Source organism: Rhinolophus hipposideros, assembly GCF_964194185.1.
Source record: "Rhinolophus hipposideros genome assembly, chromosome: 20".
Taxonomy (NCBI): Eukaryota; Metazoa; Chordata; class Mammalia; order Chiroptera; family Rhinolophidae; genus Rhinolophus; species Rhinolophus hipposideros.
The window spans coordinates 52,513,304-52,537,508 of NC_138066.1; the positions used below are offsets into that span (position 1 = coordinate 52,513,304).

A 24,205-nucleotide genomic window follows, 5' to 3' on the forward strand; every position below is an offset into this window, starting at 1 on the left:
GAGCCAGGACAGAACCCAGAGAGGTGATCAGAGGGTCGGGGCAACTCCCTAACCTGCTGACGTTGCCTAGCCCCAGGGAGGGCCCAGCTGTCCTGGGGAAGCCCCAAGGTCAAGGCTATGGCCAAGAGCCCAGAAAGCAGATAGTGGGGCCTGGTCTTCAGAGACCCGTGTCTGCCGAGGGCGCCTCCGTGTGGGCAGGCAGCTCAGCTCAGGGCGGGAGCTGCGTGTGCGGGCAGGGGCCCTGGGGGAAGTTTCAAGCACAGTTGCCTCTGGGAAATGGTGGGGCAGGACCCCCCATCCCACTTTAGGGGGGAATGGGAGAGACCCAGAGTGGGGCAAGAGGTCCGCAGCTCAGCACAGTGGTCTCTGTGGAGAGGCAGGGCCCAAATCCCTGTCCTGGATAGAAGCTCGGGGCAGACGGGCTGGGGGGCCAAGGAGGGTGGGACTTACCATGGGGCAGAACTCCATCACCAGCAGGTAGGGTGTCACCTCTGTGCACTGGGCCAGGCACTGGAGCAGGTTGCCATGCTGTAGGGCCCTGTGGGAGCCAACAGACTGCCCCCTGACTCACATGGGCAGGAGGGGTGGGAGGGTCTGGGAGGAGGGGGTATGGCACAGACCTTGCCTTGGATTACAGAGCCCCAGTGCCCAGCACAGCCCCCACCTCCTGGCTCAGCCCATCACCCACTTCCTCCAGCCGCACCTGGGCCAGGTGCCACCCACCTGTAGGGCTGCGCCTCCTCCAGGAACTGCACCTGCTCATGCACGCTGGCACTGGCCTTCAGCTCCTTCACCACCACCTGAGTGCTGATGATGCCCGAGCTCACCTCTCCCAGGAACACCTGTGGGGGAGCACATCACCCACCCTGGATAAGGCACTGCTCTTTCTGTACCTCACCTTACTCATCTGCAAAATGGGTTCTGGACCCCTCCCTGGTGAACCCTCCTGGCTGTAATATTGTCCGTCATCGCTGTTCTCGGCACTCTCTGGGGGTCCACAGTGAGGAAGAGGGATGGCGCCCAGGCTCAGGGAGAAGCCAGGAGCAAGAGGCTGCTCCGTGTTCCCGCCCCCAGCCCTCTCGGAGGCACCTTCCAGCATCTGATCACAGGATAGCTGAGAAGGGACTGCAGACCCCAAGCTCCCCAGGAAGGGGCCCAGCAGGGTGGAGACCTGGAGAGGGGTCCGGAGTGCTGGAGCAGTTTCCAGGAGAAGTAGCTCTGTACCTGCCCCTCCACCTCCCAGGCGAAAAAGGGGCCCGCGATGCCAGCCCCTCCCCCACCCTGAGGTCAGTAACTCACCTTCCCGAACCAGCCGTGGCCAATCTCCTCCAGGTACAGGAGGCTGTGCCGGCCCAGGTCTGTGGCCTTGAGCAGCTGTACTGTAACAGGGCAGGGGGCTCAGAGACCTCAGCTCAGCCTAGACCACCGCGCCTATTTTCCCTCATCAGGCGTCTTGAAGGGCTACCTGCCTGACCTGTTCTGGGGAGCCTAAGCCCCCCAGAGCTCGGCCATACCTGGGGGCAGCCATCAGAAGCAGGGCGCCTGCCGCCGGGGGGAGCCATGGACCTGCAAGTTGCTTCCGGGCATTTTTCTGGGTGGGTCTGGGGAGGCTGTGCCCGAGCCACCGGGACGAGTCGGGCTGGGACAGCAGGGCCTAGAGCTGGACTGGTGCTCAGGCAATGCAGTGTGGCGGGGGCCGAGGCCACAGGGAGGAGGGCACTGGAGTGGCCTGTCCCCTCACCCCTGCCGCAGGCTGACATTCCAGCGCCAGGCACGCCAAAGGCTCCTTTGTTGGGGACTGCTTGGCACTGCCCCGCACGGGACACACTGGGCTCATTCTCCTGCAGGCCCCCTGGGTGAGGTCAGCGGGGGGGGGAGGGCCAGGCTGCAGAGGCCATTCATGCCCTCTTGTGCCCGAGGGATTCCCCAAATTCTGCTCCCACGCCAACTGCCCGGAGGGCCCAGGGAATGCTGACCTTGATGCTGAGCAGATCCCTGAGTACTCCCCCGGGGCCCCAGACTGCTGGCCCCCCTCTCTGGCCTGGGGTCTCCCAGAGCAGGCTCAGGTGTCCTGACAGTGGCCATAGGGGCAGTGATGGAGGTGGGAGCATCCAACTGCCAGCCCGACAGGAAAGTTTGCCTCTCAGCTGCCGGAGGCAGGGTGGGCCAGGGTTGGAGGTGCTGGGGTCTGCCCAAGGGGCAGTGCCCACAGAGCTGGGCTGGGGGGCCTGGAGACTGGGCCTGGCTGGGCCATCCTCCCCTCACTCTGGAGGGTGAACTTGCTGCCCAGGTTCTTAACCCTTGACCTCCGGGTGGGCTGCCCTCCCAGCGTCACCGAAATCTCTCCCCCTCCCTGGAAGCAGGGAACCTTGCAGAAAACAGACCAGAGCTGCAAAAATGGAGAAAACAGGCAATCGCTCTCCTGGATCCCTGTCCCTTTGCGCCTGGGGGCAGTCCCCCAGGGGTGGGAAAAGCTGGTTGTCACGTAAGCCCCATTTCTTGGGGGGGGGGTGGTTTCTAATGCAAGTACCTGACTTAAGCTGTGATTATAGAGGTGTACACTTCAAAGGTGGGTGTCTCAAATAAACAGGCAGGCAGCCCCACGACCAGAGAGCCCACCCCTCCCCCACCGAAGCCCCTTTGCTCTGGAAATCTTGGTTGATTTTAATCACTGACCTTTTGGGCCACTTGGGTTCCCCCCTCCCTTTCTGCACTTTAAATTCCAGCTCCTCTGTTTTAAATTCACCATTAAAGAGCGAGCCCCCACCCTGGACCCCAATAAAAGCAGCACCCCTGGCCTATGCACTGTCTCTCTGCCCGTGATCCCACCGCGTGACCCAGGTGTGCTGTGACATTTCCAGGTCCTGGGAGTCATAAACCTGCATCTTTTCAGTTTCCTGATGATTCTTGTTGAGGGGGGTCTTGCAGTCACCACAGGGCTGGCCAGTTGCAGTGTTGGGTTAGAAAGCAGAGGTGTCTGTGGGAAGCTCACCAGCCCAGGTGAGCCCCCAGGCATTTCTATCTGTAAACTGAGCCTGGCATAAAACATGGGTCTCAAAGATTCTTTGGGATCCCATCTACATGCTCCCTGGGATGTGCCAGGCCCAGGCCTGGAGACAGTGTCCCCTGGCTCCTCCCAGCTCCCAGTGTCCAGCAGTGTCAGTACAGGTTGAGACACCCCCACGTTCCTCCAGGTGGTCAGGGGCCCTACAGCAGGCTCCCTGCCTTCAGGGTGTTATGGGGTGTGTGTTTGAGCCAGCCCACACATGTGCACATGCCTTTGAACCCCAGCCCTGATTCTTTTCTAACTGGTGGTATGGCGACGCTGGCAGGGGGTTGGAGAGTGGTGACAACTGGAGTCCTGAGCCCTGGGGCTCGGGGCCAATGGCCCCCTACATCTACTCTGGGGCCCCCAGCCCATGAGGAAGGCTGGGCGCTGGGGTGGGCAGCACCTGGGGTGGGCAGCACCTGGGGTGGGCAGCACCTGGGGTGGGCAGCACTGGTCAGGCCCTGCCCGACCTGGAACAGAAGCAGGTGGGGTGGCATGCTTATCGCTTCAATAACAGGCCTTGGTGGCAGCAGAGCCCCTGCAGGACCTGACACCCCATCTTCAGTTCTCCTGGAGGAGCTGGGGGTGGCACAGGCTTTGCCGAGGAGTTTTTAGGGAGGCGGCCTGAGGGCAGGGTCCTTCCCCCAGGCTCCAGACACAACTTGGGGCTCCTACAGCATTGGCATCAAGCAGCTGTGGGTTGAAAGGCCAGCTTGGCCATGGACCTGTAACTTCTCAAAGTCAGGAGGCAGGGTGGGCCGGGGCTGGGGCATCTGCCACGTGGGTGGTGAGCTTGGTGGGGGAGTCCCAGGCAGGGGGACGAATGGGAGACATGGCCAGAAAGCCACGGACAGAGGACCCTGCCTACACTTGACCCCACTCCCGGGGCCTGAATGAAAGGTCCGTTCACAGGCCACCCAGAGAGGGAGCCCCAAAGAGCCCCTCATCCCCAAGTGGGTGGGCCCTGCCTACTGGGCATAATGGAGTGACGTCCCTGAGTGGCCAGCCAGAGCCACAGGGGGAGTCCGGGCTCAGGCATCCCGAGAACAGCAGAGGAGCCCCTCCTTCCAGCACACGGGTGGCCCATCCCAGGACCACAGGGGGCAATCCTGCCGCGGTGTCCATCACCGCCCTTTTGCACAGCAGCCCAGGGCGGGGACGTAGAGGCGGAGGGCTGCCCCCAAGCCTGCTCACAGCACCCCAGGTCCCAGCAGAAAAAGGGCACAGAGCAGCACCTCACCCTCTTTCCCCGGGAGCACTGGCCGCTGAGCCCCGAGCCACACCCGCCACCCGCCACCGGGGCCCCCAGGGACTCACACACCTGAACGCCCGGGCTGCTTGGCCATGGGCAGGGAGACCTCGGTGAGCGGCAGGACGTACACGTCGGGCCCGTTCTGCGCGGTGGCCGCTGGGGAGCCCTGGGCCGAGAAGCCAGCTGGGTACTCTTCCCCTTCAGCATTCTCAAACTCCTAGGACAGACGGGCGCCATGAGCAACACGGTGAGCTGCAGCGCCCAGAGATGGGGAGGGGCAGGGGACAAGGCAGGGCGGGGCGGGGAGGGGGGTGACCCAGAGGCAGGCCAGGCTCTGAAAGGCCCCTTTCTTCCCAGGGTCGAGCCCCCACCCCCTCAGTTGGCAGCCCTGCTAGCTGCCCCCTCACCCATCTCCTCTCTCCTAAGGGCAGAGAATAGACCCACTCCTAGGTCCTTGGTCCTCAGGACACCAGCTCCACAGGAGGGCTGGTGTTTGTTTTGTGTCAGCATTTTTTTTGGGGGGGGTGTTCTTCCCAAAGGCAGAGTCTCAAGGGTAGGCCATAAGCCCCAGGGTAGCAGCAGGTAGCAGCACCTCTCCCTTCAGACATCAGCTCACCCCCACCCACCCCTCCCAAGCTCAGGTAAGGTGGGCAGCACTGGCAGAGGACTGGGTAGGGCTGGAGAGACCAAGAGGCTGAGGCCAGCTGCCCCAGCCCATCCACTCAGCCCCAACTCCTCTCAGCCACCCCCCACCGTGACCCCTGCCCATGGTCCCACTTGCCCCAGGGACAAGCAACTTCCCCTCCCCGACAAGAAGTATTGCTGCGTGTCCAGAGCGGGCAGCCCACCCGCAGGCCCGGCACCTTGCCACCTACCACAGCCATCTGCCAGCAGCCGCCCCTGGACCTTGAGCCCGGCAGGCCAGAGTCCATTCCCAGGGCCTTAAGAGCCTGGCACAGGGCAGCCCTGGGCTGGGCCTCACCTGGTGGGTGGCCACACCTGTCTGTCTGGGAAAGACCCACCCCCTAGGTCCAAAGCGCAATCCTGGGGAAAGCCGAATCTGGAGAAATCCTGGGACTAATATAAAACCATTGCCTGAGGCAACAATGGCACTCATCCGAAAGCCTCTGACCTGACCACCCCACTGCCCGTGTGGGGAAACTGAAGCCCATAGCCTGTGTGGACAGGCGCAGGCCTGGGAGCCAGGAGGCTCGGTTCGTCGCCTTCCTGGCGGCGCTGTGTGACCTGGGGACCCTCCTTTCTCCTTGATGTTCTCAGCTGCAAGAGGGGGATGGGAGCCCTGTGCTGTGTCCCTATGGTCCTGTGCTGGTCCTAGTCTGTACCCAGAGAGGACAGAACCACTGGGGACAGGGGCTGGTGCCTACGGCAACTCCCCCTCCCCAGGCCCCGTGAGGCCACTGTTGGGGCCCTGGGCTGTCAGAACCACCCCAGGGCCCTGGAACCCCAGCTGTGTGAGCCTCTGCAGAGGGCACAGATGCCCACCCACCCCCATGGGGTCGGGGTCTGGCCCTGACCCGAGCCCATTACCTGAAGGTACCACCTGGAGGCCCACCGGATTGTGCCAGCACAGCGGGCAATCAGGAAGGACAGTGTAAGCATTACTGCCTAGCCCCTTCCCCCGGCACAGTTCCAGGTGGGGCAGCCCAGTGTGCAGGCAGGCTTGCCCCCGAGGAGCACTGCTGCTGGAATGTTCCAGCACCATGGTCCCCAGGAGTTGAGGAGGGCGCGGGTAGGAGGGGCTGTGGCTAGTCCTTGTTTGGGCCTTGTTCTCACAGCAAACAAGGAGGAGCTGACTTATACAATGGCCCACAAGCCCCACCCCTGGGCCCTGCCCCTACCCCTGCCCCCCAAAACCTCGCAGCTCTGGCCCAGGGTCCTCCAGGAAATGCCAGTGTTGCCTGGCCCAGCCCCCCTCCCCCAGTGTCTTCAGGTCAAGGAGACGGCCTCCCAGGGCAGGCTGCCAGTGCATGGCCCTGCTGCTTAGGCACCTAGTTTCCCCAGATGACTGGGGGCCAGCCCCCCCAGAGGATTCTGGGAGAATGGCTGAGCCGTCCAATGTGGGTTTTATAAGAAGCAGATGCCATGTTCATCACCCTCACCAGGTAGGTGCCAGCTCCCCCGGGCCCTCTCTGTGAGGTGACATGGTGCAGTGACATTCCTCTAAAATGGCTAGGGTCTATCTAGGCCACGTAGCATGGGGACCAACAGGGTTGCTGTGCTGCCACCAGACCATCCCCCTCCCGACCTCGCCAGGCCCGGGAATCTGACCTCCAGCCCAGGGGCTGGCCCGTGGGCGGGGGACTGACCACAAGCCAGCTAAGTCAGCAGGAACTCGGCCCACACCGGTTGGCTGGGCCTCTGGTTGGGGTTTTCAGCTCCCAGCTTTTCCACTTGGTCCTCCCTGCTCAGATCTGCTGCTGGATGTGGGGGCTTGTAAGATAAGGGACCAGCACCCCAAGGGGCGCTCCTCAGCCGCTGCCCTTAGGAAGGACTCAGCCCCAGCATGCAGCCCAGGACAACTGCTGGGACCTTCGCCCTACAGAGGGTGGCTCTGGTGGGGGTGGGCAGTCAGCTGAAGCCCCATATGTGGCAACGATTGCGTCTACTGTCCACGGTGGCCCTAATGTCTGTGCCACACAAAATCCTTCCTCCTCGGGGCCAAAGCCAGGTGATATCAGCTGGTCAGGTGGTCTTGGTGCCAGAAACCATCTCCCCTTCTCCCCCACCTCCAAACAAGGAGGAGCTGACTTATACAATGGCCCACAGCACCAGCCCTGGGCTCCCACCCCTGCCCCCCAAATCCTCACAGCTCTGGCCCAGGGTCCTCCAGGAAACACCAGTGTCGCCTGGCCCAGCCGCCTGAGCGCCTGCAGGTCAGGGAGACGGCCTCCCAGGGCAGCATGCGAGTGCATGGCCCTGCTGGTCAGGCACCCAGTCAGGGGCTCTAGCAGGCGAGGCCGCTCCCACACCAGCTCAGGAGCCCTGTGGCCCCTTGCAAGGCCCATCCTCACTGTTCTGAGGGCCCAAGCTGTGCACAGCCCATGGAGCCTGACTCTGAGCTGGGATATAATAGCATAAGGCCATGACCCCACAGAGAGGTCCCAAAACAGGGGAGGGAATGGGCCAGGGTCCCTGAGGGCCCAGGCTCTCCTGTCGGCAGCCCCAGAGGAGGGGCTGTGGGGTCCCAGTCCAGGTCTACATGGTCCCCAGGTGGCCCAGGCGAGGAAAGCTCTGGCCCCCTGGGGCCCCGGCCTCACCTTGAACCCGATGCCGCCCTTCTTGCAGCACAGGCAGGCCAGCATGAGGGCGATGACAGTGAAGAGACCTGAGAAGGACACCGCCACCACGGCCAGGGAAGATGACCAGGAGAGCTCACTGAGTGGGGCGCCGTCTGCCAAAGGAGAGAGCAGTCACCGGCAGCCTCTGAAGGGGCCCACAACTGCACCCAGCACCCCCAAGTGCGCTCGGGGACCAGCCAGATCCCTGCCCCAGGCTCCCCAGTCCACGACTCGTGGTCTAGCCTCAGCACCTCCATCCTTGCTCTGAGACCCCACCTGGAGGCCCAGTGCAGGGGGACGCAGGGTGTGGCAGCAGTGGCCTGAGCCTGCAGTTCCTGGGCCAGCCACTGGGTGCCGCTCTGGCCTCACCTGGGGGACAGGGGCTTGACAAAGCGGCTGGAGCCTGCCACGTCCCCATTGTGGGGGTTCACTGACACCCCTACGTGAGGTCAGGCTCTTAGGGCTGCAGTGGACCCCCCTTCCACGTCTCTCTCACACTCTGGTCTCCCCGCCTCACCCTTCTGGAGCCTGTCCCAGGGGCTGTCATCATTGCCAAAACTCTGGGGATGGCTCTGGTAAAGGAGCCCAAGCTAAGTGGGAAACTCGGCCCCGCTAAGTGGGAAAGGTTGCATAGCTGGCCGCTATCCTCTCGCCACATGCCAGGCTCTGGGCAGCTAGGGGTCAGAGCTGTGAGATGTAAGTCCTGTCCAGCCTCTGAGGCACAGGGACCCTGCTGTCCCAAGAAGGTGGTGCTGTGTTGGCTAGGCAGCAGAGAGCTCTTGCACACGGCCTGGCATTTCCAAGTCGCCCCTTACTGAATGGGCCACCCAGGGCACCGTGGTGTCTGTCCTGGGGACACGGTGGCCTTCCTTTCTGCAGTACCTGGTTCACATGGCTCACCGTCACTAGATGGGGAAACTGAGATACCTGGGACAGCATGACACGGCCCCCACATTCGGGCTCCGAGCTGCCCCCACTCCCCGGCTGAGCCAAGGCTTTCGGGAAGCTCGGCCCATCTGCTGCCCATAGGATGGTGTGATGGGGCCAGCATGGCATCCCCTAGACAGAGGAGGGGCAGCTGGGCTGGCAGCTCCAGTGCCGGCCTCCAGTCCAGCCCCTCCTGTCCCATCACACCCCTTCCCCATGGGTTTTGTCTGTGGAGGAGCTGCCTGGCCCCCAGCAACTCTGCCCATTGTGTACCCCCAACCACTCAGCTTGTGACAGCTGACCCCCCAAACCCCGTCACCAGACACAGCACACCTGCCATCACCAGTCCCTCGGTTCAGGTCAGAGCCCGTCTCAGCAGAGCCTCACTGGATCCTAATTGGCCACTGAGGCAGCTTCCATGCCTGTCCCCATTGGCCTGTTCCCCCATGAAGCAGGGTCACGGGCCTGCCTGCATCAGCACAACTGAAGACTGATTGATGTGCTTCTACTCCGGGGCCTGCAGCACCCACATGGCAAGCCAGGGCTGCCTGCTCAAGGGCACCTGGGAGGCCTGCCTGGAGGTGGTGTGAGCCCGAGGGTCTGGAAACAGTGAGCAAGACCCGGACTCCCTGCTTAGGTCTCCGAGCCCATTCCCCACAGCCACACTCAGGTCCGTGGAGCAAGGGCCAGGCAGGGCTGGGGGCTAGGAGGGCAAGGTCACCATTGCAGGGAAAACCAGCTCAGCCAGCACCTGGAGGGAAACTGTGCACAGGGTGACTGCACACCACAGACCATGTTCCCCAATCCTGCAGGGCCACAAGCAGGTGCCCTCCCAGGGGCCTCCACAAGCATGGTTTTCGGTGTGTGTGCATATGTACATATGGAAACACGTCCCCACCCACCTTGTAAGCCCCCGTCCCATGCTCTCACCCAAACAGCACACGACGATGAGTGCCTGCCCAGTGGGCTTGCTCCCCAGCTCCCAGCACCCCCAGGATGTGCCGTTGCCATGGTGACCCATGGGTACTAACTTCCTCTCCGCTGGCCCAACATTCCCAGGCCCTTCCTGCGTGGGACAAACTGAGCAAATGAACCCTCCTGGGGCCGGGCTCCTGGCCCACCGGGTCCTTGAAGAAGACAGCAGGCACCACAGCCCATCCCTTGGCCCCCTCCCCGGACTGTGCAGGCTGCTGAGGGCAGGATTGCCTCAGCGGGCAGCCTCACTCAGCTCCTGCCCTCAGCCTCCACCGTCAACCTCCACCTTCAGCCTCCTTGACAGTGCTGGTCCTGGGTGTGGCCCTCCCGTGGGTCCCCTCCTGACCCCCAGCAGGCTGTGGTCACAGGGCGCGACGTGCTAGACTCAGCAGCAAAGGAGGGTGGCAGACAGAGCCCTGAGTGGGCCTCCCGTCACCCAATGTCCACGTCCCTGCAGGTGGGTCTGCAGGGATGGGGTTCAGAGAAGGGCCTGAACTTCCAGAGCTACAAAGCAGGTCAGCTTCTGGAGCTCACCGGTGCCTGGATCAGCAGCAACCACAGCAGGCCCTAGCGCCCAGCACTGGGGGAGGGGAGCCCAGACCCTGGGAGCCTGCCCACGAGGCAGGGGCAGGGCCTCCCCATGCCCTCAGCGGAAGGCACCTTCTGCTCTGCACTCCCGGAGCCCTTCTCTGTGCCCCTGTGGACAGACACCTGCTCCTAAGACAGAGTGCGGTCTGACAGGGCCAGGGCCCTGGGCACTAAGATGCCTGCTGTGCAGCATGGCCTGCAAGCACACACACACGCACCCCGTGACAGTCCCCACAACAAGCCTGCTCGGGAGGGATCCTCATGCCCACCTTACAGGTAAGAAAACAGGCCCGGGGAAGCTACAATCACACCCAGACGTTGACAGGGCTGGTGGGCAGGGTCTGGGCCCAACCCGGCCTGCCCCTGACTCCCTGCTTGCTGCCCCCACAGCCCCCTGGAGACTCCCCAGGGCACGGCCCTGCTTATGCCCTCGGGATCAGCTCCCAGTGACAGAGGGGAGTCTGTGTGGGTCCTGCCATTCATGCCCCCTTCTTGGGTGTAGCTTGCACTCCTTCAGCTCACACCTCCCTCTCTGGGAAGTTTGGGCCCGCCTTCCAGGGCCTCTAGGGCCGTAGTCCTCACCTGCCAGTGTGCAGGCGGCAGGCCCCCCTTCCATTGAGGCCCCTTCAGCTCCCTCCATCTGAGCTGCACAGGGGCTGCTGGCATTGGTGGCCCCGCTGGAGGGGGTGGGTGGCAGCTGGGATCTCCAACCCCCCATCCCCTGCTCGGCCCCACAGGCTAGGTTTCTGGGTCTGTGGTTGCACGCACCCCTCCCTGACATGGGGCTCATTGCCTGCTGTCCCTCCCCCTTAGGCAGCACCCACAGCGAGGGTCACCTTGCGGACACACAGCCTGACTGTCTACACCTAAAGGGCCAGGATAAGGAAGCTGGGGCTCAGACAGAGCAGCCCCTTGCCCTGGACCCACCCTCCCCACTGCCCACTGCCTGCTCTGTGGGCAGAACTGGGGCAGGGTGGCAACACTGCAGCCAGAGGCAGGGAGTGTGGGTGTCGGAGAGCACAGGGGGAACCAGGGCGCCACCCCTCGAGGGGGATGTGGAAGGCAGGGTCCCGGGCCAGGGTTCTGGGGGGAAACTGCAGCCTCCCTGACAGCAGTGGCCCCCCTTTCCTTCCTCTTGAGATTTATTTTCAAGTTTGATGCACCCTTCAGGACCCCCTCTCCGCACCTTCTCTGCTGCCCCCCAGCCCACCTCAGGGACCTGCAAGTGGGACGGAGGGCCCAGAGGAGAGAGGGGCCTGGGGACCCTCTTTCCAGCCCCGGAGGGCTACAGTCCATGTCCCCGGCCCCTCCTTGCCTCATGGACACCCCACAGCCCCATGGAAAACCTGCGGGTGCTGGCTCTGGGAAGTGCCCTGCCCCCACATGCATGGCAATATCCACTGGAGGCTGTGTGACAGGCCCTCTCCGGAAGCTTCTCCAGGACTAGGCCTAATCCCGCTGGGGGAGGGGAGTGAGCCAGGGGCAGCAGTGGGGGCCAGTGTCAGGGTGAGGCCTGGGCCACACCTTTGGCTGTGGCCACGGTGTCAGTGGACAGATGTGAAGGGGAAGGGGTGACGCTGGTTTAGGCTGGAGGGGGAGGGCGCACTGCAGGCCCGGGCCTGCGGGTTCCTGGGGGGACACAGAGTGGAAGGCAGGTCCTGAGGTAGTGTGGGGGATCCCGGACTCAAGGGCCCTTAATCAAGGGGCTCTTGTTTGGGGGTCCTGGCCCTATCGGTGTCACAGGAGGGGTGCTTCCCCAAGGGGATGGACTCAGCACCCTGCACAGATCCTTCAGTGTCCGTGCCCTGGGCCCTCCGCGTCACCATGAGGGCCAATCACACCTGCCTCCTGGGGGTGGGGGCTGTGAGGACGGCGAGGGCACAGCTCAGGACAGAGCCCGAGGCCACAGGGCTTCTTATAACAGGAGAAAGGGACTTATTTCTCCCAAAGGGTGGGGTGAAGGTCAGGTGAGTGGTGTCTGGGCTGTCACATGACTCGGGTCACCCCAACTCCCTTATCCCTTCTCCAGCCACCTGTCACCCAGTCCTGCGAGCCTACGGTGGATGGAGCCCCAAAGTCAGCAGAGAGAGGGCACTCGCCTTTCTAGCTATTAACTCATCACTGAGCGACGATGATTGAAACCAGCAGCAGAGGTGGACCAGCAGCAGGAGCTGAGTCGTCAGTGGGGAGCCAGGCCTGGCCGGGGTGGGAGATCCGCCATTAGGGAGCCCGGCTGGGAAAGGAGCCGGCTTCAGCCTACACACCGGAGGAACTTCAGATTGACCTCTGTAAGTCAAATGTGGGCATCTTAGGAAACAGGTAAAGACCAGGTTTCTTAACGGAGAAGGAGTTTTCAACTGAAAGCAATGGAAGGAATCACAAAAGAGAGATGGGTCTGGCTACATAAAAATGTACGTTCAACAAAACCTCCAAATTAAAGGCAAACAACAAACCAGGATAAACGATTCATAGAAAATATGTCACAGGTGTCATTACTGTGTTGCGGGCACACAATCAGCCAAAAGTGAAAAAATACATTAAGACCCCAAAACAAACGTACAAGGAACCTAAGCAAAGTCGGCCCACCAATGAGGAAATAGGATCCATCTGACCCACAAGAAAACATGCAGCCCATACTCAGAGAAACGCGAATTGAAAGCCAGTGTCGGGTTCTAGGGGAAGCCAGCCCAGGGTGCAAGGGGCGCACGCCAGGCTGCCTCTGGAAAGTGACTTGGAGCTGCATGCACGCACCTTGGACACCCGCCATCTCTGGCCAAGTAACTCCTCATCTAGGAATGTAAATACGAGTGGCCTGGCGGACACATGGATCCAAAACAAAATAAAAGACGGGACGTGTACACTAACCCACAGACACCGCACCATCCACACAGGTGTTCACTGCAGCCGTGTTTGTAAGAGTAAAAACAGCCTAAAGACCCAACAACAAAAGAAGGGTTAAATAAAAACAAGGGTCCATCTGCAAAAGAAGCCACAAAAAGTGTAAGAAGCTGTTTTAAATAAATGAGGAAACATTGACATGCTAATTAAAAGGAGCGGGATACCCAGCACACGTCTGGGCGTGATGCAGACGTGTGTGATTTCATGAGGGGCTCCAGGCTTCAGGGGGCCTCCCAACAGATATGAGATATCTATCTATCTATCTATCAATCATCTATCTATCTATCTATCTATCTATCTAACTATCTATCTATCATCTACAGACAGACATATCAAAACCCATCAAATTGCACGGTTTAGTAATTTCAATTTTACCTGGATAAAGCTGAAAACAAGAGGCACGATGTAGAATTGTTTATAAATCCTAATGACAACTATGTAAAAAAACAAAACACAAAACTGGAAGTACACAGAGTGTGAACAGCGTGGTCTTGGTTGGTGGAATTCCGGGTTGTTCTACCTTCCTAGCTGTCTGCACTTCCCACAGGCCGACAACAAGCACGCAATATGGCTAGAATCAGATGTGTGTAATTTCACTTAATTATCACCCACACCCGCTCCCATCACTCCCATCTTTAAAGACCCACTGACCTCACTGCGTACAGAACAAAGCCCAGATCCTGCACTCACATCACGGAGCCCGGGGATGGCTGCTGGGTCTCTGTCAGCCCCCAACTCCCACTCATACCCCACGCAGGGGCGCCACCTGGCCAGAGGTCAGCAAGGTCTCCCCAGGGAAGTGATGGGGACACAGAGATGGAAGGCAGAAGTGGCCTTAATCACACAAGAGAAGGGGCAACGATTCTGGCTCTGTCCTAAGGTCAGTGGACAAACCCTGGAGGACTCCAGTTCTTGCCACCTCGAGTGACCAGCATGCAGAAAGGACTGGAGCCTCGTCCTGGGCCTTGGAGTGGCCCAGCCACACCCTGTTCCTTCTCAGCAGCCCCCTCGCTGTCCTGGGCTGGACCCTCCTCCCCCAGGCTCGGCCCCTACCCCCTTCCTGACCTCACCCGCCGGCTCCTTCCCTGGCCCCCAGCACTTCTTCTGGAGCGCCAGACGCTGAGGGCCACCCAGCCCAGGCCCTTTCATGGGGTATCCTCGAGCATCTCAAACCAAACTAGGCATGCAGTCCCCACCCCCACACAACAAACTGCTCCCCAGACCCTGGCCACTCCCTCCCCAGGTCGGAAACCACAACGGCTCCTGGAGTCCTCTTCCTCTCCCTATACCCAGCCCTGCCCAGGTCACAGACTCCACCGCATGCCTGGACCCTGCCCAAACTCCCGGTGTCTGTGGCATCCAGGCCATTCCTTGCCTAGGACCAGAGACATCTTCTAAAACGCCACCCTCCAACACCCATCGAGCCCTCCACGCCGCTCCCCTGCCCACTGCTGGCTATTGCCCCACTGTGCCTGCACTCTTACCGTTCCCTCGACAGGGCCCCATCCCAAACCCCACCCCAGGGGCCCGAGACTCATGGCATTCAGGAGCCACTGCCAGGGAGGGAGGGCAGGGCCAGTCAGCCCCCTGCAGCCTCAATGCCCAGTGCCTCAGTTTCCCCAGTTTACTTGGAGGGCCACACTCTGCTGCCTAGTCTGGAGCTACTTGGAAGAATAAGTGAGCAATCTGACCCACTATGATATTTCACAGTGGATGGGGAGACACGAGAAGCCTGACACCGCTGGTGGAGAGCATGGGGAAAGCCCACGGCTCCTCAGTGTGACACTGCGTGATGCCCGGACATGCATTTTCCAGGACTGGCAGATTGATGCACGGGGACGCCGGCAGGCACGGGGCGGGGGTGGGGAGTGACTGCTAGAGGCACAGCGCGTCTTCATGGGGCGGCGAGCCAGTTCTGGAACTAGAGAAGTGGGGCACAAAGCTGTGAGCCACTAAGCCTCACTGCATGGCCCACTCTGAAGCTACGTGAATTTTACTTCCGTGTAAGACAAGGTTTTGAGTAGTGAGACGCCCCGTCAAGGCCGAGTCCATCCCCCACCTGCACACGCCCTCACTGTTCCCCCGCTGGCTCCCTGCTCTCTCCACAGAGCCCCTTTCTTTCTGCCACCAGGTGCCCACAGCCTCATTCCTCACCTGGCTCTCGGGAGCTGCCCAAATGCTCTTGGAACAGAGGACACGTCCACAACAGACCACAGTCCTGGGGAACCACCAACACGCCCTCTGCTGCTCATACCATGGGGAGTTCACCCGTCCAGCAGCACCTCTGCCTGGTGCTGTGGGTGCTGAGGCTGGAGTGGGGTCGTCCCCGGACACCCCCACCAGTCATCACACCGGAAGCCAGGCGGAGCTGGAGGACGAAGGTGACACACTCCGGCCTGTCCAGACTCCCTGCCATGCCCATCTGGCCCTTGAAATTCACCGGACACTCTTTCCTATGGCCAGAGGTCAGGTGGACAACGGCCTCTCTCCTGTTCATGACCACACACAGGCCAGGACCCCGTGTGCGTGCCACTCCCCGACACACCTGGTGCCCACACTGCCAGGGCCCAGTCCCGTCCTGGCCCAACTTGTCCAACCTGCCCCCATGCAGGAGGGGTATTCTCAGACCCCCCCAACAAGGCTGAGCTACTTCAAATGCCCCCATGGGGTCAGCGCCCGCCCACCCATGGCACACACCCTGGTCACCTGCTCCGAGCACAGCTAAAAATGCCACCTCTGTTGTTCTGGGCACCCACCCCGTGCTCCCCCACCTCATAACACACCTGGTCCAGGCAGGTCTGGTCGTGGGCTCTGAGGCCCCTAAGGCTGTCACCTTCCCTCCTGGCTGCACGGCCTCTAGGACGCGGCTCCTGTGGCTCGCACCAACTCCCATGGCAGCATGCCACCCCCCTGAGGACACGGAGCACCCAGCCCTGCCCCTACGGGCCTGCGGTTCCAGTGAGAGCAGCCAGGATGTCCGAGAGGCCCCCACCCCTGCCCAGGCAGTGAGCGCCGGTACTTCCGGTGCCCCAGCCGTCCTGAGCACAGCCCTGGGGGCTCACGTTCAGGGGGCCACCAGCAGGACTGGGGCGGGGCCTCCGCCGGGCCTGTGAGGACGTCCTGGCACAGTCCCCCTGCCCCCCATGCCCAAGGCTGATGCAAACAGGGTCTCGTGCAGGAAGGAACTGTGCAACCCAGCGGGCGTTTCGCTGAGTCAAGCGCCAAGGGCTGTGGCGTGCAGGCCCGGGGCGGCAGGAGAAGCCGGGGCAGCCGCCTCTGTCTCCGACACCCCACCCTGAGCCCCCAGCTAAAGCAGGAGGAAGGATTCAGGAGGCAGGGGGGTGAGCAGGAGGGGCACCCAGACCCCATGAGCCATTGGCAGGGCAGGTCCAGTGCTGGGGGCAGAGTTTCTTGGCAAAGGCTTTCTCAAGGGCCTGGCATGGAAGTTTCTCCGGGAGGAACAGAACTCCCCAACAGGGACATGGCGGCCCTCTGCCAGTGCAGACGAAGCTGGGTCACGGCACCTGTGTGGTCAGGTGGCTGTCTCCAGGGCCAAACCAGGCCCAGCCGTCTGTCTCCTCACTTCCCCCACAAATCTCTGAGGGCAGGTGGAGAAATGACAGGACAGGTGTGGGGACCTCAGGCCTAGCGGTCTGTGTGCGAGGCTCCAGAGCCCTGGTGGGAGCGTGGCTGAGTGCACGTGCCCACACGTGTGTGTACACACACACCACCACCCCACCGGCCTCCCAGGACGAAGGCTGCCTCTGCAGGACGCTCCCCCACGCCAAGAACTGGACTGCGTTGGGGGCCATCACGGATGGCCTCCAGTTCCAGCTGACACCTCCCCAAGCTCTCCTCTGGCCCTGACCACAGCCAGGCAGGGAAACCGAGGTCCACCCTCCCTGCCTCAGACCCCACCTCTGCAACTGCCCAGGCTCCACCCCCGGCAGGTGACAGGGCCTGACAGACATTTGTGTAGGGAAACTGCACCCCATTCCAGAACCTCTAGAACCTCTTCACACCTCCAACTGGGCACCATCTGCAGGGTGCTGGGTGGGGGGGCCGGGGTGGGGGAAACTGGCAAACTGCCTCTGAGTTTCTGTCTGGATTCCAGGAGGGGCAGAGCGGGGGAGGAGGCCGCTGGGGAAGGGGGCAGGAGGTACAGTACCCAGGCCAGGTTCACCTCAGCCATGGGTAGGCATGTGCCCCCGGGCTTGGCAGAAGGAACCACCCAGAGAAGGCCCCACTGAGGGGCCAGGACAGCTCCCTCCAAGGCCCAGTGGCCCCAGACGCCTGAGTGCCAGCCTGGGGTCCGAGCTGGATCATTCCTCCAGGCCAGTCATCCCCAGGGGACAGAAACAGTCTCTGGGGACGCCTGCCTCCTGCCGCAAAGATTTCAGGTGGCCTCCAGGGTAAATGAGACGGCTTACTCCGTGGTGGGCTGGTAAATGCTTAACAAGAGGCTCTGCGAAGAGGAGAGTGAGGGAGAGGGGACGGGGAAAGGCCAGCGTGTGGTGTTGCCCGGCTCCTTGGTGCAAGTTCTCCCACGGTGGCCCGTCTCAAGCTACCAGCGTGAGGCCACTGAGCCTGGCATCAGGGAAGGTGCACGTCGGCACCTGCATAACCTGCACTGACACACACAGGACGGATGAGAGCACTGGGAAGTGAAAACCCGGGCTTGGTTCCAGAACACCCGAATGACACCCACAAACCAACGAGGGAAAGATGTGAACGGGCATTCACAGGAGAGGACTCCAGATGGCCTATTACCCGGGTAAAGGCAAGGCCACGCCATGCTCCACAGAATGGCGCAAAGGGGCAGGCGGACCAAGCACTGGGGAGGGGGCATGCCAGTGCACAGCCCCAGGCAGCCACTCCCCAAGGTGCCTAGGAGCCAGGCCTCTCCCACTCCGCGTGCGCCCACAGCAGAGGCCCGGCACAGCGTGTCAAGAGAGACACGTGGGAGACCTGCACGCTGCACTGAGAAGCAGTACCCAGTGGAGGCCGCCCTCTGGGACAGGAGTGGACGCATGGTGCCAGGGCTGGGGCGGCGGGAACGGGCAGTGATGCTAGTGACCACGGAGCTTTTACTGGGGGGTAAAAATGTCGTGAAATTGACTGTGGAGGTGGTTGTACGACTGTGAATACAGTAAAAAACACTGACCAATACGCTTTCAATGGATGAACCCCACGGTGTGTGAGTTACAGCGCAATGGAGCTGTTAGAGAGGGAGGCAGGGAGGGACCACACTGGCACCCACAAGGAGCAGTGCCAGCGAGATGAGCACGGTACCCGACACACGGGCACCTGGGCAACCTGGGCGGTGAGGCTGAGCAGAAGCAGCCCGACACACCTCTGCGTGATCCCGCGCCTGTGCTGCTCCCTACGACAGGCGGGTCCTCCTTTCTCTGCATGCGCGGAAGCCGGGGCTCACAGCCGGCAGAGCCCAGCCCTCTGGCTGGACCACAGGTGGCAAACGCAGGTGAGAAACCGTCCTTACAAAGTCACCGCATCCAGGACAAGTGACCACCTGCCCTGGGCCCCTGGCTGGGCCCTGATGCTGCCTGGTCGTCCCAGCAGATCAGCGGCAGAATCTGCAGGGCCCTTGCTAAGAATCACTAGGAGTTTCGAGCTGGCGGGAGCAGAGCATGCAGGCATGCGGGACCCTCCCCAGGGCTCCCCAATCCCTGCGAGAACTCAGGGCGGCCTCCTCAGGCCCGTGCGGCTGCCTGTCTCCCACCGTCCTCCACGCCGGCCTTGGTGCAGGGCTGACCTCAGCAGAGCCCGGGTCTCGGACCCAGGCCCCCTGGTCTTGGCTGGGCTCACACAGAGAAGCAGGTTGTAGCCCCAGCCAGCCCGAGGCCAGCTGGTCGGGGCTGCCCGATGCTGGGTGCCCAGGCCGGTGGGTGGGTGGGAGCTGCACTGCTCTCCCTCAGGAGGAGGAGGGGACCCCACCCCCTCACCAGGGTTAAGCAAGGCCAGGCCGGCCACACCTCACGGTGAGCGGTCACCTGTGGGTTATCCTGCTGCCTCACCTCACGCATCCTGGGACAGGCAGCCCCCAGACTGCTCAGAACTGCCCAGTGCACTGGCCCTGCCCAGTCCCGTCCTGCCACTTCCTCTGGCATGACCAGAGCAGGGGCTGGGGCCTCGTGACGACAAGCCCGGCCGCCTCAGGGTTGGTGGGGGAGAGCAGCCCACGTCCTCCCAGAAACCCCCAAGTACCCGGCTCTGGGCGGCTGCTTCCTCGTGGCTCCGACTGCTGGTCTAACCCCAGAGTGACCCCCCCACCCCCACTCTGGGGCACCAGCCCCTGCCCTGCTCCAGCCCTGCCAGAGGGAGGAAGGGAGTCGGAAGGGACACCGCCCACTGCGATGGCCCAGACAGGCTGCCAGGGACTGGCTCCAGCCTCCGTCCCCTGCCCTCATTTCCTCTGCCGGTGAGGGGAAGCCAGGCAGCCAGTGCTGCTGGCGCTGGTTCCCCTGTGAGAGGCAGGCTGTGGCCAGAGCGAGGGCCGAGGTACCCGCACAAGGGCACGCTGCCCCGGCTGCAGCGGCTCTCCCCTCACATCTCGTCCAGTGCACTCGCTTGTCCTGAGGCCACTTGCACACACGTCACTTTGCTTCCTTCCAAAGACACCTCCAGGTGGGTATCATTTACACAGAGGACACGGGGCCACCATGAAGGAGGGAGGCAGGCCGGGCCCCACACTAGGCCGTCTGGACTCAGAGCGCCCTGGAGGAGCAGCCTGCGGCTAGCTGAAAAAACGCGTGGCAAACTGGGGGACTTGACAACAGACGCGGAGTGTCTCGCCGCTGGGAGGCTGGACAGCTGGACAGCCCAACTCAGCGCCGTGCTCCCTCCGAGGGCTCTAGGGAAAGGGCCTTCCTCGTCCAGCAGCTGGGGACCCCAGGTGTCCCTGGGCTGTGGCCCCACCACACTAACCTCGGCCTCCACTGTACGAGCCTCTCGTCCTCTCTCCTGTCTCCCTCTGCTTTGTCTCACAAGGACCCCGGCCTTGAGACTTAGGGCCACCTTGCTGCAATGTGACCTCATCTTCATGGACCGCACCTACAAAGACCCTATTTCCAAACACGGTCCCATTCTGAAGCTCCAGGCCGGCATGAATTTGGAGGCGCTGTTCCACGCAGAAGCCCCTGGAGGTGGGGAAGGTGGGGTGCAGGGAGGAGCCTGGGGTGGAGGATGGGTACACAGCCCAGGCAGGTGAGTGCAGGTGGAGGAGCCAGGTGCGGCTCGCCCCCAGGTAAGCTCCATGACTGGGTGACAGCGGGACCAGTGTTTCAGGGCCCGTCACTGGGAGGGGAGATGGCTCCGTGAGCCTCAGTCTCCCTGCCTGGGACACAGGTGTTCCTGCCCTGAGACCGGGGGGGTGGGGGGAGTTGTCATTGCCTCCAACTGAAATGAGAGCAGGGGTGAGGCTGGGGCCAAAGAGGAGGTGGGGGTCTGGCTCCCACCCCAGCCACGACCTTGACACCCACCCATGAACCCGTAGTGCCCACAGCCCAGCCCCAGCCGGCAGAGGTCGTCAGGATGGACTGTGGCTGTGACAACCGTGCCAGGGCCAGACGCGCAGGGTTGAGCAGGAGGTCAGGGGTCATAAGCACACTGTGCCCTGGGGGGGGGGAGGCTGAGAGGGCCTCATGGGCAGGGACCCCAGGGACCAGATGGCAGGAAATTCCACACATGTCCAGTTCAAGGTCACCCAGGCCAGGAGACAGTCTGGCCTCCAAGGGACTTAGGTTGGGGCTCAGGCTCTGCTTGATGGAAGGAGTGAGAGGTGCCACCGTGGGCAGGGGCAGCCTGGAGTGGGGGGCACGGGGCGAGCAAGTCAGGCAGCCACACTCAGAGACAGCTGAGCCCCCAAGAGGCCGCCCACCCCCAAGGAGGCGACTGCACACTTAAAAAATGGGCTCTGAACCAGCGTGTGCACAGGTGCGGGTGTGAGCACACATGTGTTAGGCGCACGTGTGAGTGTGTGTGCGTGGGGCGCAGGTGTGCTGGAGGGTTTATGGTGTATTTACAGGGGTTTGTGTTCAAATGCAGGTGTGTATGTTTAAACGTGTGTGAGCTTGTGTGAGCATGTGTACATGCGTGTGTGAGCCTGCTTACTTGCGTGTGTGCAGCTGCACAGGTGTGGGTGCAGGGGCCCATGGGGGAGGGACAAGCAGAGCCTGGCATCCTGGAGACAGTGCTGGAATGCAAAGAAATCGACTGCCCCCACCACTGCCCAGAGGCGACGGGGACCTCCCACTGCCACCCTCCTGCACTGGCACTCACCCCAGACCCACCCGGACAGCCACAGCTTCCACCGGGTCTAGCCTTTCTCAGGTGCAGGGAGGGGAGGTGACACTGATGGGAGGGCCAGCTCTTGACCCCAGCCTGAGCTGGTGGTCTGGGAGGGGTGCAGGCAGCATCTGCCTTCAGCCAGGCCCCCACAGGCAGCCAGCAGCAAGCAGTGGGTCACCAGGTTTGAGGACTGCTGCCAGGGAGCGTCTGCCAGCCAGGGAACAGGACTCTGGGCCCCCCCAAGCCCATTCCTGGGGTGCCCTCAGGGGATTTGTCCCTGTGCCAGATGAGACCATGCCCGTCTGAGACTCCCTCCCGCCAGCCACCCTCTCTCAGTGAGGACATGGGCAGGGGCATGGCATGAGCCGAGAGGTTGGGGGTTGGGGCAGGGCTGCCTTGTCTACCACGAGCTTCCCCAAACTCCTAGCCCTGCCGGCTGGTCAGCGGTGACCCCTGCCCTAGGCTCAGCCTTGACCCGCACGGCCTGGGCACTTGCCCTCACTCAGCACTCACACCACTGACCCCGTTAACCCTCACATGACCTTGAGAAGTGGGCGGGCACCACAGTCATTCCCACCTTATAGATTAAGAAACTGAGGCATGGCAAGAGCCACAGGGTCAGGACGGGGCTGATCCACCACCTGCCACCAGGGGGTCTTCAGGGAGAAGTTGGAGGGGGATGGTGTCCTCACAGCCGCTCCTGGCCAGCAGCCTCCCTGCCCAGAGACCACAGCCACCTGCGGGGCACCTGGTAGGCCTGAGGCTGGACAGAGTGAGAAACAAGGTCAGCGCCCTGCCTCAGAGCACTCCAGCGGGAGAGGCCACCACACTCCCTCGAGGCCACACCAGCCAGCCCGGCTGCTTCTGACCCTACGTGGCACCCTCAACAGCCCTCGGCCCCACCTACCTGGTCTCCCCAGAGTGAGGTTTCACCTAGCAGGGCTGAGTCTCAGAGAGGTTGAGTGACTGGCCCAAGGCCACACAGCACTGAGGTCACGGGGCTGAGACTGCCAGGAAATCCCCAGTCACCCACGTCCTGGGGAAGAGCTAGGCCCCAGAACAGACAGCCCTCTTGATGACCTCCTGCACCGGCCACATCACTCCAGGAGCACACAATCTGGTCTCTCCCCCGTCTTCCAGCTTCCAGGCTGCACTCGAGGGTCCACCCAGGGCCAGAGCCTCAAACTCAGTCCGCTTCCTGCGACACACCTACTCCACTGCTCCCTCTCTGTGGGGACAGCCACGGAACCCCACGACGGATGGAGAGCCGACATGGCAGCAGGCCGGCCTGGTGACATTGGGAGGACCCTCTGCCAGGGCCCGGGCCCAGTGCCTCTGTCCCCCCACTGTTGAGCACCACAGAAACAAACTCAGATGGCCATGAACACGAGCGCCCCCTGCCCTCTGAGTTTGGTGGACCCCCAGGTGGGTTCCCCCACAGACATTAGCAGAACTCAAAAGTGCCATCTCGCTCCACTTCAGGGATGGAAAAAAGCCGTAAAGACGCTGTGGCCTTGTCTCCACGCACCTTCCCAACCCCCAAAATAGCAGTCTCTGTTTACTGAACATCAAGTTTTCACCAGGTACCTAACCCCCACCCGGGCCTGGAGGGATAGAGGTCACTAGCCCCTTTTACAGATGAGAAAACTGAGGCTCAGGAAGATAAGATTGGGCTGTGGGACTCCAGGGGGTGGGAGCCAGGCTCTGAAAGCTGGATGTTTAGCAGCAGGGCAGGGGACCCCATCTCCCCTCCTCCCCAGTGCTCATATGGAGGCCAAAGGAGCCCTGCTCCCCAGCCCTTTACCCAGTACCACCATCCAGAATGTCCCCTCCTGCAGGGGACACAGGTCTCCCCTTCACTGACCCGCAAAGCGGAGGCCACCCCTTGTCTCCTGACAACTTTTCTCTGAAAGTCATTAAACTGACATTATAATTACACTGATCATAGCTGTTTACACAAACACAAGGCAAAGCTGCGTTGTTTCTCTAAGGTGGGGGCAGGGGCTCGTGCCCCAATGCACCCGGGTGTAGAAAGGGGGTAACAACCCCACACAGGCAAGTCTGGGCCCCACAGAGCATGCAAGACGCAGGGTGTGGAGAGGGCCTCCCCCATCCTGGCATCGGTACTGGCACCCCCACCCCACCCTGCCAACAGTTCCAACGCCAGCAGGCCTGAGCCGGACCCCTCCTCCCATCAGGCAGACTACCGGAAGCAGTGGACTCGGGACCCTAAAGGTTGTCTGGGCTGGGCTGCTCAGCAGGGCCACCTCCACCCCCTGCCCTCAGGGCCCAGCCAGGGCTTCGGCCTGGATTCTGAGCCATCAGGGGTGACATCATGTTCTCCAAGCCCTGGGAGTCGCCTGGGAAGTCATTTCTGAGAGAGGGACAGCCACACTCTCCGCCCAGCAGACAGCCCTGCTGCCAGCTCCCCTCGCAGGAGCAAATGCCTTCAGATGGGGCCATGCCCAGGGGACCTTGTGCATCACTGCACACTCTGGGCCCTGCTCCAGGGAGGGGACCCAGGAGAGCCCGTCACGTGCGTGCCCAGCTTTGTTTGGGCTGGATTAGCCTGTGCCCGAGCCTCCGTGACATGTAGGTGGACCTTGGGCCCCTGGGCCATGGCTCCAGGGCAGGGGTTTGTCTCCCAGTTGGGGAAGGGGGGCCAGAGCTGATGAAGGCACAAGGAAGATGCAGATCTCCAGCTATCCCTGGGCCCCTCTGCCCACCCCAGGAGGCCAGGCAGCCATGGGCAAACACGCTGACAGGGCCACCAACTTGGTGGGGTAAGAGGCCTGACCCCAGGACTCCAGCAGCCGGGCCACCCCGGCCTCCCTGGCTCTCTGGGGCGTCACTAAGACCCATCTCTTTAGAGCCTCTGCCCAGTGGGCTCTGTCCGTGAGTGGCCACTGC

The 24,205-nt window shown here is 62.2% G+C and overlaps 1 protein-coding gene across 5 annotated transcripts in view; it reads right to left on the minus strand.

The window, feature by feature from the left end:
* The window catches only part of AATK (apoptosis associated tyrosine kinase), a 34,560-nt gene that overhangs the window by 9,290 nt on the left and 1,065 nt on the right, over positions 1-24,205 (minus strand). For 2 of the 5 annotated variants that reach the window (XR_013992040.1, XM_081029634.1), the window contains exons 2-6: positions 7,580-7,713; positions 4,371-4,518; positions 1,300-1,379; positions 724-842; positions 451-538 (exon numbers count right to left, since the gene is read on the minus strand). Coding sequence is in view for 4 of the 5 variants with exons in the window: in XM_081029634.1 (XP_080885760.1) it covers positions 451-538; positions 724-842; positions 1,300-1,379; positions 4,371-4,518; positions 7,580-7,713 (569 nt within the window). In the remaining variant the exon portion in view is untranslated. Of the gene's footprint in view, positions 1-450; positions 539-723; positions 843-1,299; positions 1,380-4,370; positions 4,519-7,579; positions 7,714-12,189; positions 12,377-24,205 lie in introns of all 5 variants that reach the window. The other 3 variants (XM_081029635.1, XM_081029637.1, XM_081029636.1) reach the window with 3 other exon arrangements.